General features: G+C 36.0%; 1 protein-coding gene across 1 annotated transcript in view; it reads left to right on the forward strand.

Moving 5' to 3' along the window:
* The window catches only part of BTAF1 (B-TFIID TATA-box binding protein associated factor 1), a 43361-nt gene that overhangs the window by 8983 nt on the left and 17404 nt on the right, over positions 1 to 16974 (forward strand). Inside the window, exons 2-18 of the mRNA XM_054382112.1 lie at positions 434 to 557; positions 1560 to 1674; positions 4137 to 4283; positions 6285 to 6448; positions 6734 to 6870; positions 7528 to 7639; positions 8936 to 9004; positions 11042 to 11131; positions 12139 to 12234; positions 12879 to 13055; positions 13590 to 13730; positions 13872 to 13996; positions 15027 to 15147; positions 15224 to 15328; positions 15558 to 15707; positions 16338 to 16480; positions 16655 to 16829. Of these exons, the coding sequence (XP_054238087.1) occupies positions 434 to 557; positions 1560 to 1674; positions 4137 to 4283; positions 6285 to 6448; positions 6734 to 6870; positions 7528 to 7639; positions 8936 to 9004; positions 11042 to 11131; positions 12139 to 12234; positions 12879 to 13055; positions 13590 to 13730; positions 13872 to 13996; positions 15027 to 15147; positions 15224 to 15328; positions 15558 to 15707; positions 16338 to 16480; positions 16655 to 16829 (2191 nt within the window). The remainder of the gene's footprint in view (positions 1 to 433; positions 558 to 1559; positions 1675 to 4136; positions 4284 to 6284; positions 6449 to 6733; positions 6871 to 7527; positions 7640 to 8935; positions 9005 to 11041; positions 11132 to 12138; positions 12235 to 12878; positions 13056 to 13589; positions 13731 to 13871; positions 13997 to 15026; positions 15148 to 15223; positions 15329 to 15557; positions 15708 to 16337; positions 16481 to 16654; positions 16830 to 16974) is intronic.

Genomic DNA, 16974 nt, shown 5'->3' on the forward strand with positions numbered 1-16974 from the left:
GTTTGATATTACAGATGACAGGCTGTGTCCTGAAGAAAACCTATAATGAACAATACAAGCAGTTGAGCTTTTTTCTTTCTCTGTCAGAATTTGAAGATGATAATTCACAACAGTATTTATTTTTCAAGATTGAAAATGTTCTATCACTGAACAAAGAAGGGAACAATTAAATTTTTTTTCTTGTAACTGTGGATTTTTTTAACTGATGTTTCTAATAATTTATCTTTTTGTTTAACAAATTAAATGTGGTTTTTGAATAACTATGCTTACTATTTGAAATGTAGATTTGTCACCCTGTCAATTGAGAGTCTTTGTCTCAAACATTTCTTTTGTTCACATTAGATAAACTGAAAAATGTGGGGGAATATTAATAGAAATGGGCAGCTGACCTGTGAATAGCTTAACATTTTTGTGTTTTGTCAATCACATTTAGGCTTGATCGTCTCTTTATTTTACTGGACACCGGTACAACACCAGTAACAAGAAAAGCCGCTGCACAGCAACTAGGGGAAGTAGTGAAACTGCATCCTCATGAACTGAATAATCTCTTGTCTAAAGTAAGTATTTTTCTTTTTTTTTTTTTTTTTTCCCCTCTCAGTACTTCGGTGGTGAGAATAAAGCTAGTTTAAAGGGGCGTAGATTCTGTGAGAAGAACTAAAAGCGTAGTAGTCTTGTGTTCTCTGAAAATTAGTGGATCACTTCCGTTAAGACCACTCTTTTGTTCAACTTCTGAAATTTTTACATAAGTGAGGTTTCACTTTGTATTTGGTATTGATATTCAATGTTTGCTTTTAGATTTTCATGTATAAAGAGGTGCTTTACTGCCTTACAGAAATTTCTGCTCCTGCCTTCGAAGATTACCTGTGTGATACAGCATTAAAAATATAGGAGGCTGCCTGTCTTTAAAAGGGCTGAAAAGTGGAAAGAGATTTATATTTACTTGAAACTTCAATCTGTCCAAGTCTAGTAAAACCACCAAAAATAGTCTGTATCACACAGCTGGAGGTGGCTGAATGACCTCAATTCTGCTCTTATTGAGCAGGTGCCCCTACTGCAGTTGATAGTATCAGTAGAGTGGGCAAAGAATAATGAATACCAACCCACTTCCAAGAGAAAGAAATAGTTTTTCCAGATGCAAGACATAGTGGTAAATTAGTTTAGAAGAGCATATTGTTGCTTTAAGTGACCCACGTTTTCTGGGTTAAATGACTTCGGACTTCTAGGGTCTAATTAATCTCTTTTGAACACTTCCTTTTAAAAGGCAAAAAACCCCAGAAGTCTCAAGATTTATTCAGTACCTAGAGGAAATCAAGGTTGGGTTTGATGGAACTAAACATACCTTACAGATTTTTGATGTGTGTTATGGCAAGAGGTCTGCTCTCAGTGAGCAGTGTAGAGAGAGGTCTGATTGCATTTCTTTGTTTTTTCTTGTCCTTCATAATTTTGAATGTTGTCCTAATCCATAGCATTAAAAGCGTGTTTTAATAGAGCACAACAGATAATGGATTTTCTGAAAGTACATTTAAAGTATATATTTATTTATTAATCTCTCCCTAAAGGTGTTAGTCTATTTAAGAAGTACGAATTGGGATACTCGTATTGCAGCTGGCCAGGCTGTTGAAGCAATAGTGAAAAATGTACCTGAGTGGAATCCAACTCCAAGATCAAAACAAGGTGGTTCTTAAATTATATAGAATTCATTGTTCATTTGATGCAAACTATGATACGACTGTGTCATTCTGGTTTTATAAGCACAGACTTTTTTTATGCATGGACTGTTGTAAACCTCTTTAACTTTAGGTGTTCATACTCAGTTACAGTGATGTGCCTGACCTTTGTTTCTTTCAAAATTCCCTTGTTCCTTCCAAAATTCACATGCTTATGTTCTGTACCCACATAAAGCTTTTATAATTAAAATTAACAAGAACTAGTAAAATTGTAACAGTTTTTAAAAATCAAATTTGTGATGATATTTTGCAGACGCTTTTTTTTTTCCTCATGTGCTCAAAGCACATTTCTGAGGGAGGTGACGTGGCATCTTGTTGAAGTCTGTTCTGTTTGGGATTTTTCTTGTATTTGTTTCATTGTGTGCCTTATGGTTCTGTTTTTACAGAATTTGTCAAGCAAATTTCTTTATGACTTTTGTAAATCATCATATTTGCTTGCCAACAGCTCTAGATTGAAGAGCTACCATCTCTTCAGTCGTTCCACCCAGGACAGTTGTATTGTCTTTTAGATAACTTTATTTGTCCATCTCCAGTTCCTCTTGCTCATGTTCTCCTTTTTATATGTAGGGGCAAAATGATGTACTTTGTTGTATTTTTGGTGTCCTTCTTGATGATACCCAGTGCTTATGTGGCTGTTTCAGCTGTCACTGCCTAATAAGCTGGTGAATACAGAAAACTATCAGGTGCCTCTAAGATCTCTGAGTGTTAACTGTTAGTTCTGAATTCAATGTGCTGTAGGCATGGTTTAGGTTATTGATTTTGCACCATATCTCCCTCTGCTTATTTGTCTGTCCTGAGAATGCTCTTTGGATTCCTTAGTGCTATTTTGGACTTTTGCTTACTGAAAAGAGCTTACTGTCATTCTCATGCTTGGACAAGAGAGGGTAGTGAAATCTTCCCATTGCTTAAAGACTGATAGCTTGTTCAAACACTGATCCCTGAAGGACTCCAGGGCTAGCTTTTATGTCTAACAGATTAACATTTTGATTTGTAAAAGGATATATTACCTAGTTTTGTGGTAACTTAGTTCCTTCTATTTTTTGTATGAAAACTTGGCAAAAGTTCTTGAATATGTTCTCTACATCTCCTCTATCCACTTGTTGGAGCTCTTTAAGGACATTGATAATTGGATTAATGAGAGGGATTTTTTCAGAGGCCATTCTCCCAATAAATCATGTGTATCCATATACTTAATTATTTATAGACTCTATCTTACTGAAGATGGAAGTTAATTTCATTAGACTGCTTCCAAGAATTACTTGCACCTCTCTTTTTATACATGGATATTGGACAACCTGTCAGTCTTCAAGTACAGCAGTTTTCAAATGCATTGTCCAGTTCTTGCATGCCTATTAGATAAGAATTTGAAATGTGTTTGAGGAAAAAAAAAAAGTACTATTTAACAGTGCCAACTGCCTATGCAGATATATTTCTTTTATTTAAGTTAAATTGTTTGCTGCTGTAGCCAAATACACATTTTACAATAGTCTGGTTGCCTTTAGGTTCTTACTCCTCTTAAAAATCACTTTTCTCTTTTTGTATATGGATGAAATGTTAACTCTTTTCAGGTCTAAAGAAATGTAGGTGGTATTTATTTTGTACAGAGTTTTGTGCACTTAGACTCATTCTACTGTAAATAAAGAAGCTTTTATAAATAAGTGTGAGTGTTGGATGAAACACCAAACTAAGTGCTCTATTTCTTGTAGGCAATAATTGTTATTTATACTGCTGGTTCTAATTCAGGATGTGGATTATGTAGGAATAGCCAATCGTTTTGGATATTAAGCTGCACATGCCTAGGAGCCACAAAACACTCATCTTTTGAGTGTTGAGGAGAGGGAATACTTTGGAAATGAATTCATAATCAGAAAATAGGACACTTGGTGAGGAGCAAATCTGTTCTGTATGATTATTGAACTGTGCAGTTCCAGCAGCTGAATTTGAGAAGAGCTGATTAACTAGTCTTCAGCAGGCCTGGTAGCTGACTTGCTCCCATATCTATCAAGATTACTCTCTAGCTTCCATATGATGGGTGTTTGTCTCTTGGTGATATTATGTAGTAATGCTATGATACTTGTTTGAATTATTTGTGAGCTGTATGTAGTTCAAACTGCAAGTTGGCTGTATGTGGACGGAGAAGACCTGGTGGTAGGTCAGTGTCCAGGATTTTAAAACTAAATTTATTAAGGGAAAAATATTAAAATCTTTTTTCTACTCGATTGAGTTTTTTCAGTCTGTCATTGTGAAATGGAGCTTTTACACCTGGTGAATCAAAATGCTGTATGTCTGATGATTTCTTTGGAGAAGAGACATTATTTCTTCTGCTTTTTCTCACTTAAACATCTGCCAGAACTTTAAACAAAAATTTCACTGCATTGTCCTTAATTTTACTTTCAATGTTCTATCTAGAACCAGGCTCAGAAAGCCCTATTGAAGATTCACCTTCAACAGATCGGTTGCGTTTTGACAGATTTGATATATGTCGATTGTTAAAACATGGTGCATCTCTTCTTGGATCTGCTGGTGCAGAATTTGAAGTCCAAGATGATAAATCAGGTATATCTTTATATTTTACTTGCAGAAAAGAAAACTCATTTGAAAAAGTTAGATGTGGCTGTGTTAGGAGTCTGTAATCACCCATGGTTTCTCAGAATGCTAGGAAATAACAGAAGAAGGTAGTGCCTAACATAATTGATTTTATTCTCTTTCTCGAGTTAAACAGTTTTTTAGAGGATGCACATCATTTGTTTGACTTTTCTCTTATCAGAATTAGTTTGTGTATGGGAGAGAAGAGGAGAGTGGAAACCTGAAAGAGTGAGCAGAAAAATCAGTATTACAGGCTTCTGGAAAATTTCCTTGACTCTTTTTAGGAGGTGCAGGAACTATCACCACTTGTTCTTCATTGGAACAGTCCCTAAATGTAGTTGGATATAGTTTATGTGAAAGCTTGAAGGTTTCAAATATGGAATGATTACATTAGAAAGTGATAAAACTGTCAAGTTGGAAGGTCAAATACCAGTGCCGGTGTGATGTCTTTTGTTTCAAGTGACTTATCTGATACCTTTCTGCAACTTTGTGGTTGACAGAGTTGTTTATATCAGTGTAATGGCATTGAATTTTTATAATCTAAGATTATATGGTTTTGCTATTACTGTAGTTTTTCCTGCTCTAAGTCCAGGCCATCTTCCAGTTTCTGCATAAAATTGTATAGGTACTGTAGATTAGAATCTGCTCTGACTGCATTGACTCAATTGTTCCTGCTATGTGATGTGTTTTGTGCATTGTACACAGAATATCACTAGCTCAGCAAGGAGCAGAACCTATGGCTGCCAGTGCTTAAGCAGTATACTGTCTGTTAAGCCTGGCTGCTATTTTATTGCTTGCCGTCTTTTATGCTAGGGTAATAAGGTGTTGTACAAGTTCAATCTCTTCCAGTAAAACCGCACCAACCGCATCTTTTTTTTTTTTTTTTTTTTTTTTAGAGCAGCGTATTGGTATAGATAAAATTGATTACTAATTACTACCCAATCTAGTGTAGAACCCAAAATTCTGCCAATGTTGTTCACCTATTTGCAAGTTTATGTGCAGGTATTTGACCAAAAAGCCCAGTCTCTTGATTGATTTCCATACCACGCTCGTAAAAAGATAATTCAGTCTTCACTTTGAGAGCTCTGTACTTTGAGAGTTCACTCTACCTGGGCACTGTGTTTTTATGTAAATGTGGGTACTGCCAAAGTCTAGGTGTTCGGTAATTAAAGTATTGCGGCTTCACAACATTCTTCTATTAACTTCCTAACTAAATCTTGCTTGACACACAAAGATTGAAAATAAGATTGTTAACAGACTCCAGCACTCTGAGAAAATTGTGATTATGTGTCAGTCTGCATTGCCATCTGGAGTTAATTTGGGCAGGAGGACACACCTTGGTATGCTGTATTTTACAAGGAGCTAGGTTCAGATTTAATCCATTTTACTAAGGGCATTGGATTGAATATCATTATATGGGGTTTTTTTTTGGTGGTTCTTACTTCTTAGGACTGTGTTTCACAACAGAAGGTAAAGTTTAGGAGGAAAAGAAATTTGAGGGTGGGGAGAACAACTCCAAACAACAACCAAAAAAAGAGAAACAAATGAACAGAACCCTAAACAAACAACCTAGACTGCCAAAATCAACAGATTCCAAAAGAATGCATGTGCTCAATAAAAAAATGATAGTTCTTATCTGGATTTGTTTTATTTAGGGTGTTAATTCTCTTCTTTCAAAGTGCACTTTCCTAAATTCAGGGAAAACTTGAGTGGTTTGGTTTGTTGTTTTTGTTTTGTTTTGTTTTCTGTAGTCCAAATGTAATTTAGGGAATTTCAGGGAGCTGCTTTCTGCCTAGGATCTTCCTGGGAACCAATTTTATTTGGTTCAAAAGATTTATTGATGTATTAGCCAAGTAGAACTTAATTCTGTAGCTTTTGGCTTTCTTATGTTACTTTGAGCAAATCTTCAATAATACATCTATCTAACTGGAAACCTGACATGTCTTCTCTTTTTTAAAAAATAATTTTAAGGTGAAATTGATCCTAAAGAGAGGATAGCACGGCAGAGGAAACTGTTACAAAAGAAGCTTGGCTTAGATATGGGTGCTGCAATTGGGATGAATACTGAAGATCTGTTCAATGATGAAGATCTGGACTATTCTCCTTCTTCAGTTTCACAACTAAACAAACAACCTGTAGGTAAACTGTGGGCTGTTTGACTGCAAGGAATAGTACAGTGGGTTTGCTTTATTTGTGCCTATGCAGTTACAGCCTTCAAAGTATGATGATCAATGACTAATGTGGCATGCTATGGCTTCCTGAATTCTTATGGCCCGTAGTTGCATGTTAGTATTATTCGATGTCAAACTGCTGCTCTAAGTTTGAAGTGGAGGGTTGGGGAAGTGGAAAGCGATGCGGGTTTGACCTTTTTTTTCAGGAGCTACATTGTAACAAGAATTGACAAGTTACTTTTCTTTCAGACTCTTCAGGCTGCCGAGTTAATTGACTCAGAATTTCGAGCTGGTATGAGCAGTAGACAAAAGAATAAAGCCAAAAGAATGGCTAAGCTATTTGCAAAGCAAAGATCCAGAGACGCAGTGGAAACTAATGAGAAGAGGTATAATAGTGAACTGGTTTTCTTTTACTTCATTTAAGATGGTATTGTGATTTGATTTTTATCTAATGAAAAGCTTCCTACAATCTTTGCATATTAATGTTTCATGTTCTAGTTCTGCTGATGGTAGAAGCCCTGTGTGTGATACTTATTTCAGTAGAGCTTCGTTTAAGGATTTCACTTCACAGAGCTTTAGGAATAATAGGATGCTACAGTTAAAATTTGTTTTGTCCCTGTTTTTAAATATGGCATGAGAATAGTGGATGAAAATGGAGGATTTAAAAAGATAAGTAATAACTAAAAATTTAAGATAGAACTTTCTGGTGTATGCTGTGTCCTCACTGTAGTTTGCAAATGGCATGTTATTGTAACTGCTGATTTTATGACAAGCACTACAGAAAATTAAAATGTGTTGCTTTTTATTTAAGAGTTTCTGTATTTCTTGGAAAAGGCTGAGAGGGATGGCAATTTGGGACAGCATTCTGCTCTCTCTTCACTAAGTTTATTTTACATGTAAGCTTACCTGGTTTGCATATTTCAGTGTTAAACCTCTTTGTATTTTTGCTACACTTTATTGCTGCAACTGAAGTGTTCAGGTACAGTAATTACTTTCCCTGAAGTGTATTTTCAGTTCATAAACTTGTACTTGTCCCTTCTCAGCAATGATAGCACTGATGGGGAACCAGAAGAAAAGAGAAGGAAAGTTGCAAATGTTGTCATTAGCCAGCCTGCCACAGAATCAAAAGCGTTGGTAGAAAATGCTCCAGAAGAGGTATGATTTATTCTGTTGTTAGCAGGAATGAGCATTCAGAACTCCTTCTTGTTTCCAAATTCTCTGGTCATTTTAGCATTAAGAGAAATGGAATACAGAATGCTGTTGCCAGCTTACTTTCATATGTAATGAAGCAAATGAACTTCAAATTGTGTATTGCAATGGGAGAAGAAAAATATTTAATTGTTGTTAGCAGTTTGTGATCCAAATGAACTTGAGTGGATGGATTGCAGGTGTCAGACCTGGGTATTAAACGGTAAAACTGTACTAAACATTTAAATGATAAGATTACACTGAGCCATATATAATTTGATCTAAGTGTTCATTATTTAACCTTTGCCTCACTTTTAATTAGGCTTAATTTAGAATTAAGTTCTATCTCCAGTAGTTGAAGATTTAAACCATTACTTTGGTCTTAAAAAAACTTGCAGTTGTTTCAGTAGGCAGAAAAGGTAAAAAGTTATAAGAAATGCTATACCCGAATACTGAGAAGTTTATTTGAAGAGACTTTATCTTGATTAGACTGAATTCTACAAAAATTACATTTCTCCAGACATAGCTTAGTAATTAATTCCTTGTTTGCGAAATGATAATTTGGAAATTAATTTGAGAGATACAAATAATTAATAATAATCTCAATAGCTGCTGGTTGCTAGCCTTTCCAATGCTTTGTGTTTGTGATGGTGTGTACAAATGTTAGTACTATAACTTCCTTTACACAGCCATAGCAGTTTCCTTGTAGGAAATTTTGGAATTGCAGATATGCTCCTGGTTTTCAAAAGTGTGGAATGTATTTTGAAAAGGGGATGTATATTACTGAATTAATTGATGCAATGTGATTATATAGTGTACCCTCAAACTGAGACTTCCCTATTATGTTCTTTAAAGGCGAAGTTTATACATTTAGAGAATCACTGAGGGGGATAAGTAATTTTGCTTGATTTTCTGCCTTACTGTGGTTCCTAAAGGGAGGCTGAAGTCTAGAACATCAAAATTAATTCCCATAGAGGACAGGTTACATTACTAACAGACAAACTTCATAAGCTTTGTAAAAGATCCAGTGCTAATCAGTTTTCTGAAGTGTGGGAAAAGGTTATTTGGTGGGTTTGTGGGGTTTTTGTTTTGTTTGTTGTTTCATGGCTTTTCTTTTCAGTTCTATGCAGTAACAAATAAAAATACGCTAAGCTTTTTAGAGGTCTTTGGTGTCATCATGTAGCTAACTGGTGTACAATATAAGAAGTGTTTGTATAATCCAGTCCTCTCTTTTATCTCATACTTAAATTTTTATGAATTTAGGGAAATGAATGGCCTTTGGAAAGCTTTTGTGAAGAGGTGTGCAATGATCTGTTTAACCCTTCTTGGGAGGTAAGATCTGTGTGCAATATCTAAAGGTGTAACTACATACTTTAAAAAGGCTTCAACAGAAGCACAAAAATATGCGTAGGACTTCAGAGCATTTACACTCAAGTGGAGACTGGGAAAGATAAGGAAAGCAGTAATTATTGGTGAGCACTCTGGTAGTATGGAAATTCAAGCTAAATAAAGACATGTAAACCTGTGGCCAAAAAGATAAAGCAAATAAACCAAACTTGGATTCATCGAGAGTTTGAGGAATATTCTTTGAGTCTGTTGTTGACAACAACGGCAAGTTTGTTTAATACTAAGCTAGCAGAAAATGGGAGGGTAGGGGGGAAATCACTTCTTCAGTAACAGGGGATGGAGATAGGCTATTAATCATTAGTTGTTCTCTTTATTTATTAAAAGGAAATCTTTAACCTTTCTTTTTTTTAGAAGGATAGTAAATACCCACTACAAAATTTTTATATTTGATGTGCCAAGACAACTTACTTTCAAGATTCAAAACATGTTCTGCTCCCTCTTTCATTCAATCTTAATACTATTTTCCACAAACTTTGACATCCGTTCAAAGAAAGCAGGTGATAATGGTCTGTCTTCCTTGAGCTGAAGACAGAAATAACTGTTGTCAACTAACTTGAGGGTTTTTTAAATAATGAATGTGGTCTTTTGAAAGATTAAATGTTAACACCAACTATAACATACTTAGGTCTGTAGCAGTTTCAGTGCCACAGCTTCAAACTTGGAAACACAGAGACAGATCATCGGCAGCCAGAATAGTTATTTCCAGCCTAGAAAAAGGGTGATTACGTTTGTGTGGCACATCACTGTATCTGAGCTAATAAGCTTCACTGCTGCTTGCAGTTGTCACCAAAGTCCACTTCTGTTCTGGAATGCAGACATTCTCATAGCTTTGTGAGTACATTTGAACACAGGGCGCATATATCATAATTAAGGTAGTATTTCAATACCGAATCGTTATTATGGTATGTTCTAGATGAAAAACAGGTTAAACTACCTCAAAATATATATTTATAAAGTGGCCCTCTGGCATCTTCTTAGAATGTCGAGAGGCAACCTGGATGACTACTGTAGCCCACTTGCTTAGGTTATAGGCAGCTGAAGTCAGGCAAGATGAATCTTATTACTGGTATTTCCTTTATGCGTTTGTCTGTCTTGCTGTTGTTCTCCCCTTGTTTTCCTGTGTAAAGACTCTTTGATGAAAGCTGTGCAGAATCAGTTTTGCAACGTTATCTGTTGAGTAGGTTTTTCATTATAGCCCATTACTACTCCAAATACATACCAGAAATACCAGAAACAGGTGTCTGTAGCACATCTTTCTACTGGTCTCCTGTAATTTCCAGAACTCATCCTAGTGCGTTTCTATTTGGTGGGAACATGCAAGTGCCTATAACTGGCTTTTCTGTATCATTTGCTCACTTATTTTTTTAACATTTAGCCAAACAAAAGAAGTTTGTAAGCTATGCAGAACAGTAATTCTCAGAAATTTATTTTGCAAACCCCAAAACAACTCAGTGAAAACCCAAGCACTGTTTAAGAAATAAATTTTAGAGAAATAAATGATGTAAAAATTGATATAAGGTATTTAAGAAATACAAGAAATACAAGAATATCACTGTTATTTAGCTTATAAACTTACTTTTGAAAAAAACAACAATAATGCCTTCTAGTTGCTCTTTCTCTGAAAACCAGTGTCTTTTTAACATAGTGAGGTAAAACTAAATGAAAATTCTTTGTTGGCCACATTACTACAAATACAATAACAATATGATAGAAGCAATTCTTCATTGCTGTTGTCTATAAACTGGCAAATACTTAGTAAAATAAGGTTGTTTTTTGGACAGTTTAAGTATATGATTTGATCCAATAAAATATTACCCTTCCCCACAGGACTAGGTACAGCTAACTCTGCAGCACTTGAAATGACTATTAAGAATCAAGAAGTATTGTTTTGTAGTTACCCAGTGTGATTTTTATCTTTTATTCCTAAATATTTAAAATTTGACTATTTATTTCAATTTCTAGGTTCGACATGGTGCAGGTACTGGTCTGAGAGAGATACTTAAAGCTCATGGTAAAAGTGGTGGTAAAATGGGAGATAGCTCTTTAGAAGAGGTAAGTTTCCAGTCCTGTACACTTACCACATTACTTAAAGGAAATTTATAAATCAAACTTCTTTAAAATACTCAGGTTTTACAGGATGTGGATGATCTGGGGGGAATATAAACGGTGACATTTGTCAGCTTAAAATAATCTGGAAGAAATCAGTGTATGCACTGATAAAATACAGAGTGTTGAAGAAAGAGGAGAGCCATTTATCAAATGTGAAACAAGCTACTTCAGCATGCTTTGTATATAGGGATAGCAAAAGCTGCGATCATTCCTTGCATTTATGTGGAGTAGTATCTGTTTGATGGAGATTGCAAAGTAATAGTAACACCTGCTGCCACGATAAGATACTTTAAACAGTTTAACTATTTATAGATAGCGTGCAAGTGCTCCAGGCTACATTCAAAGCTATAATGCTTTGACATGTGTGGAGTATGAAATCCATAATACAATGAAAATTTTGTTCTTTCTAGACCTTCAGGATAGTGGCAGTGAGAAAGATGATGTCTGAGCAAGTTGGTTTTATGGGGCTCTGAGACTGGGTTACAGAGTTTTTAGGTCTCTAATAATCAGAGCTTCAAGACAAGCTTGGTCGAAATTGCTTTACTAAATGTGGAGATGTGGCTGAAAAGCAAGTTTCTTTCACTGTGTCTTCCATGGTGAAGTACTGCTTGCTTTACTTTATAGTTTATTTGTAAATATTCTTCAAATGTATTAATTGTTTTGCCTAGGATGTGCTGACATTAGTCAGTATAGATTATCTGAATGATCTTAACCTTATGTACTTTGTAGAGATAAAATAAAAAGATCTGCTTATCTTAGGTGTTCTCTAGCCTTTTAATAAAGGTGGCTTTGTTTAAAGAAAAGTTGTGTGGCTATTTTGCCTAGACTGTCTGTGTAGGATCTTGGTTAAAACATGTTGGTTTAGCTCTTGTAAATTTTAGCTAAAGCAGGCATGTCAGAAAGTCTTTATGAATACCTAGTCAAGATGTTTACTTTTTCCCTTTTCGCAGATGATTCAGCAGCATCAGGAGTGGCTGGAAGACTTGGTTATTAGACTTCTTTGTGTGTTTGCATTAGACAGATTCGGAGACTTTGTTTCAGATGAAGTAAGTCATCTCTGAGTGAACAGGTACATCAGCAGGCTTCTGCAGGAAATACCGCAGCAGATCTGCTATGCTTTGTACAGTGCTACTGCATGTGCCTTTTGTATGTGCTCACAGATGCTTATTGTGAAGTTGCCAATATGTGAATTTCACCTTCTATAGCAGTTTTGGTCATCTGACTCTACTTGTACTGGTTTCTAAGTCAAATTTCATTCAGGAGTATCTGCTGTGTAACAGCTCCCTTGAGGCTGTTTAGTCTTGAGAAGAGAAGACTGAGAGGGGGATCTGATCCATGTCTATAAATATCTGAGGGGTGGGTGTCAAATGGAGGGGGCCAGGCTCTTTTCGGTGGTTCACAGTGATAAGACAAGGAGCAATGGGTTCAAACTTGAACACAGAAGATTTCACCTCAACATGAGGAGAAACTTCTTTACAGTGAGGGTGACAGAGCACTGGGACAGGCTGCCCAGTAAGGTTGTGGAGTCTTCTTCTCTGGAGACTTTCAAAACCCACCTGGCTGTGTTCCTGTGCAGACTCTGCTAAGTGATCGTGCTTTGACAGGGGGGTTGGACCTGATGATCTCTTGAGGTCCCTTCCAACTTCTGATATACTCTGGTACTGTGGTTTTATCATTTACTTTATTCTAGGTGGTGGCACCAGTACGTGAGACTTGTGCTCAGACTTTGGGAGTGGTACTGAAACATATGAATGAGACTGGAGTTCATAAAACAGTGGATGTTCTCCTGAAGCTGCTTACACAGGAGCAGTGGGAAGTGAGACATGGTGGTCTTCTAGGAATAAAGTATGCTTTGGCCGTACGTCAGGTAATAATCCTCATGACAAACTGCAGAGAGCTTTAGAAGGAGAAGCTCTGTTCAAAATAGAGGATGTGACTGAACATCAGATGGGTATGATAAAGCAAGCTTGCTTTCATGTGGGATACAAGATATGTGACTGCATTTTATAGGCTGCAGAAATTTGCTAGTATATAGCAAAGTCGCACTGTTGTAACTTGGTAAGTTACTTGCACAAAGTATTTTAAATCAAGACTGTACTTGCTTGGTTTTGATGCTTTCATGTGTGAGGTTAGCAGAGCTGAGTACTGCAAGAGGTTTAGTCTGTTGGTGGTTTTTTGCAAACACTTGAGTTTTGTTTACACCAAAACTGAGCAGAGCTGCAGTTCTTTCAAATCTGTAACTTAGGTTTTACTTCATGAATGGTACTTAAAATATTTAGATTATAGTCTTGGACCTGTAGCTTCTGTTTTATATAACAGATTTCCTCACACACTTAGAATTCTTTGGTTTGGAATATTATATGCTTTTTAAGTTTAAAAATGCTTTTGGTCTTTTTGGCAGGACATGATCAACACTTTACTGCCTAAAGTGTTGCCTGCAATAATTGAAGGTCTCCAAGACCTGGATGATGATGTCCGAGCTGTTGCTGCAGCATCTTTAGTACCAGTAGTAGAAAGTCTGGTCCAACTTCAGTCTCAGAAGGTGATTGAATTGTTGTTTTAAATCAGTTTTGATTGAAAAGTTCACTTTTGGTCAGAGTAAAGAAAGTAATACTTGGCTTTCTTCCCCCCACCCCTTTTTTTTTTTTGCTTCAATGATAACCTCTTTTCTTTATTTGTGTAGGTGCCTTTTATTCTTAATACATTGTGGGATGCACTTCTGGAGTTGGATGACTTGACAGCTTCCACAAACAGTATCATGATCCTTCTATCTTCCCTTCTGACTTATCCTCAGGTCCGCAAATGCAGGTAACTTTTTAATTACTATTACTTCAATATTGCAGGTTTGACTGTCCAGTTATTTTCAAATTGAAATAATTACAGTTGCTTTCAAAACATATGCCAAGGAGATACTCAATTTAAATTTTAATTTTACTCTTGCTTTTCCTTAAAGTGGTTAAGACAGGTCTTCTAATTTAATTACATTAGTAAAAGGCAACAAAAAAATTAGAAGGTACTAGATATTGTTTGTATATTATTTCCACACGACCCCCACCTTCATTCATCTTGGGCATCTTAGTGAAGGTTATTGGTTCCATTTATATGGTGGCCCACCCACAAACTCCTTGTTTCTCTGCACTTGGTTGACAAACTCCAAACAAGAGAGCAAACTATCTGTTAAAGCACATGCATGTACCTATATCTGCACTTACAGTAGATGCTTTCCACATCCTAATCTTTCTCATCCTATATGACTGTCACTGCTGAAGCTGGTTTTTGCCCAAATCTGAAATTAACTAGCGCCATCTTTAATTGTACTTACTTAAAAGTACTACACTAAAGTGTACTTACTTGCATCAGTTGATGTGCAAGTTCAAACACATAAGATCCAAGCTTGGTTTTAATTATTTCTAAACTGATAAATCATAGAATAATTTTGGTTGGAAAAGACCTTTAAGATCATATTGAGTCCAAAATGCCTAATAGTAAATTCAAAATAAAACCTTTGCTTTTTTCCGAACAGTTGGAACAAAACCCAAAGTATAATCTGGGAAACAATGCAATAAAAGTATATGCTTGAGTCAACTAGTTTGTTACTGTTCTTTTTTTAATGTTATGTTTTCCTGACAGAAGATACTAGCTCAAACTGTTTTTAAGCTGTAGTAACTCGATCCTTCACTTAAAACCACCAAGCACTATCCAATAATACTTTCATTTTTTAAAAGCTTTCTTTTAACTAAAGTTTTGTAACTGGGAATAAAATTAACTTAGCTTTGTGTGTTGTTTTGTTTTTTTTTTTTCCCTATCACTGCCTCTACATCTCACCTTCACGTACTAGTATTCAGCAGTCCCTCACAGTTTTAGTCCCACGTGTGTGGCCGTTCTTGCATCATACTATATCTTCTGTGAGAAAAGCAGCACTGGAAACATTATTCACACTGCTATCTACCCAAGACCAGGTAAGAATTAGAGCTAATAATGTATTACCATGATGCATATTGGAACCTGCTTCATCATATGATATCCTTGTTTCAGAGCTCTTCAACATGGCTAACTCCAATTCTGCAAGACATGTTGAGGCACATATTTCAATTTTGTATCTTGGAAAGCAACCAAGAAATTCTGGATCTTATTCATAAGGTATTTGCATGGCTAATCACCAAGATAAGATCTATGGTGGTTTTGTGTCCTATTCTGTCATATCCTATTTACTTCTGTGAAGATGGATAATAGTGTTCATGGTAGTTATTTTGTAGTTAGCCTATGTGATGCTTTACTGTAGAGAGAAGGATGGTTCCTACAATCCATCAGCACATATATGATCTTACATAGACCACATACATGGTCTCCCCTATGTTTCTCTCCCAAGGTATGGCTGGAACTGTTAAACAAGGCATCTGTACAGTATGTGGTTGCAGCTGCTTGTCCATGGATGGGAGCCTGGCTCTGCTTAATGATGCAGCCATCTCATTTGCCCATTGACTTAAACATGTTGCTAGAAGTAAAACCCAGATCAAAAGTAAGTGAAACCATTGTGGGGAAAGCAGGAGAATGATGAACTGTGTATAAAGATGCTTTCTAAAGGCACTAGAGGGGAGTGGTGGTGCCTTTCTATAACTCTTACCTGTTTTACAAACCTCAAGTCTGTAGAGCAAAATAGTTCTTGTAAGGTTATCCATGAAAATTCAAAGTTCTGTCATGTAGCATGCTCCCTGTGAATATTTGTGTAAAGTCTTTATTTACATGGTTCCAAAGACATCTGCTTGCAGGACTCAGTTAAGTCTAAAAGCACTGCATTATTCGTGAAAACATGCTGAAAGAGGTTTCCTTTTTCTTCTGTGTGGACTCAGTTTATCAGCTACATTGAGTATTGGTTTTAACATTGTAGTTATAATATCATACATTTAATTTGATAATCGCCGTACATTTAATATCATAATATCATACATTTTAATAGGATCATAGAATACTAATAGCAGAGAGCTGATTTACAGTGATTAAGTACTCCTGAAAGTGTTAACCAAGAAATGTTCTGAGTTAGTCCTATTTTTGCAGGGTATGATGGTTGCTGTAAATGTTACTGAATATTAATTCATCTTTTACATTACAAGCACATTAACTTTCAACCTCTTATAACTTCTTTCCCTAGGAAAAGGCAGGTGCTAAACTGCGTCAAGGTCAAACCCAGAATAAGGAAGTGATTCAGGAATATATTGCTGGGGCAGACAGCATTGCAGAAGATCCAGCAACAAGGGATTACGTTGTCATGCGAGCTCGGATGATGGCAGCAAAGTCAGTTTACTGGAAATCTTAAAATATTTTTAAGCAATTTATCTCTTTTGTTGTATAGTGGTTTTGCCAAAATCTTACTATGTAGACTTTTTTTTCTTTTGCATCTTCATTTCAAATCATGAAGTACAGAGTGATTGGTAGCGTTGAAGTGACTGTTCTTTTTCATTTTGTCAGGTTGCTGGGAGCACTTTGTTGCTGCATTTGTGACCCGGGTGTAAATACTGTTACTCAAGAAATAAAGCCAGCTGAATCATTAGCTCAGCTACTGCTCTTCCACTTGAATTCTAAATCTGCCTTGCAGAGGATTAGTGTTGCACTAGTAATCTGTGAGTGGGCAGCCTTGCAAAAGGTAGGATGTTTCTGCAGCAAAAAATAAATTTTACTTACTATCTTAATCCACAGCTTGTCGTCTGCTATTTAGCTTGAAATAAAATGTCAGTTGATAAGGTAAAATAATATTTATATATCTAAATACTTCTGGGCTGTTGGACCAG

The sequence above is a fragment of the Indicator indicator genome, chromosome 7 (assembly GCF_027791375.1).
Source record: "Indicator indicator isolate 239-I01 chromosome 7, UM_Iind_1.1, whole genome shotgun sequence".
Classification (NCBI taxonomy): Eukaryota; Metazoa; Chordata; class Aves; order Piciformes; family Indicatoridae; genus Indicator; species Indicator indicator.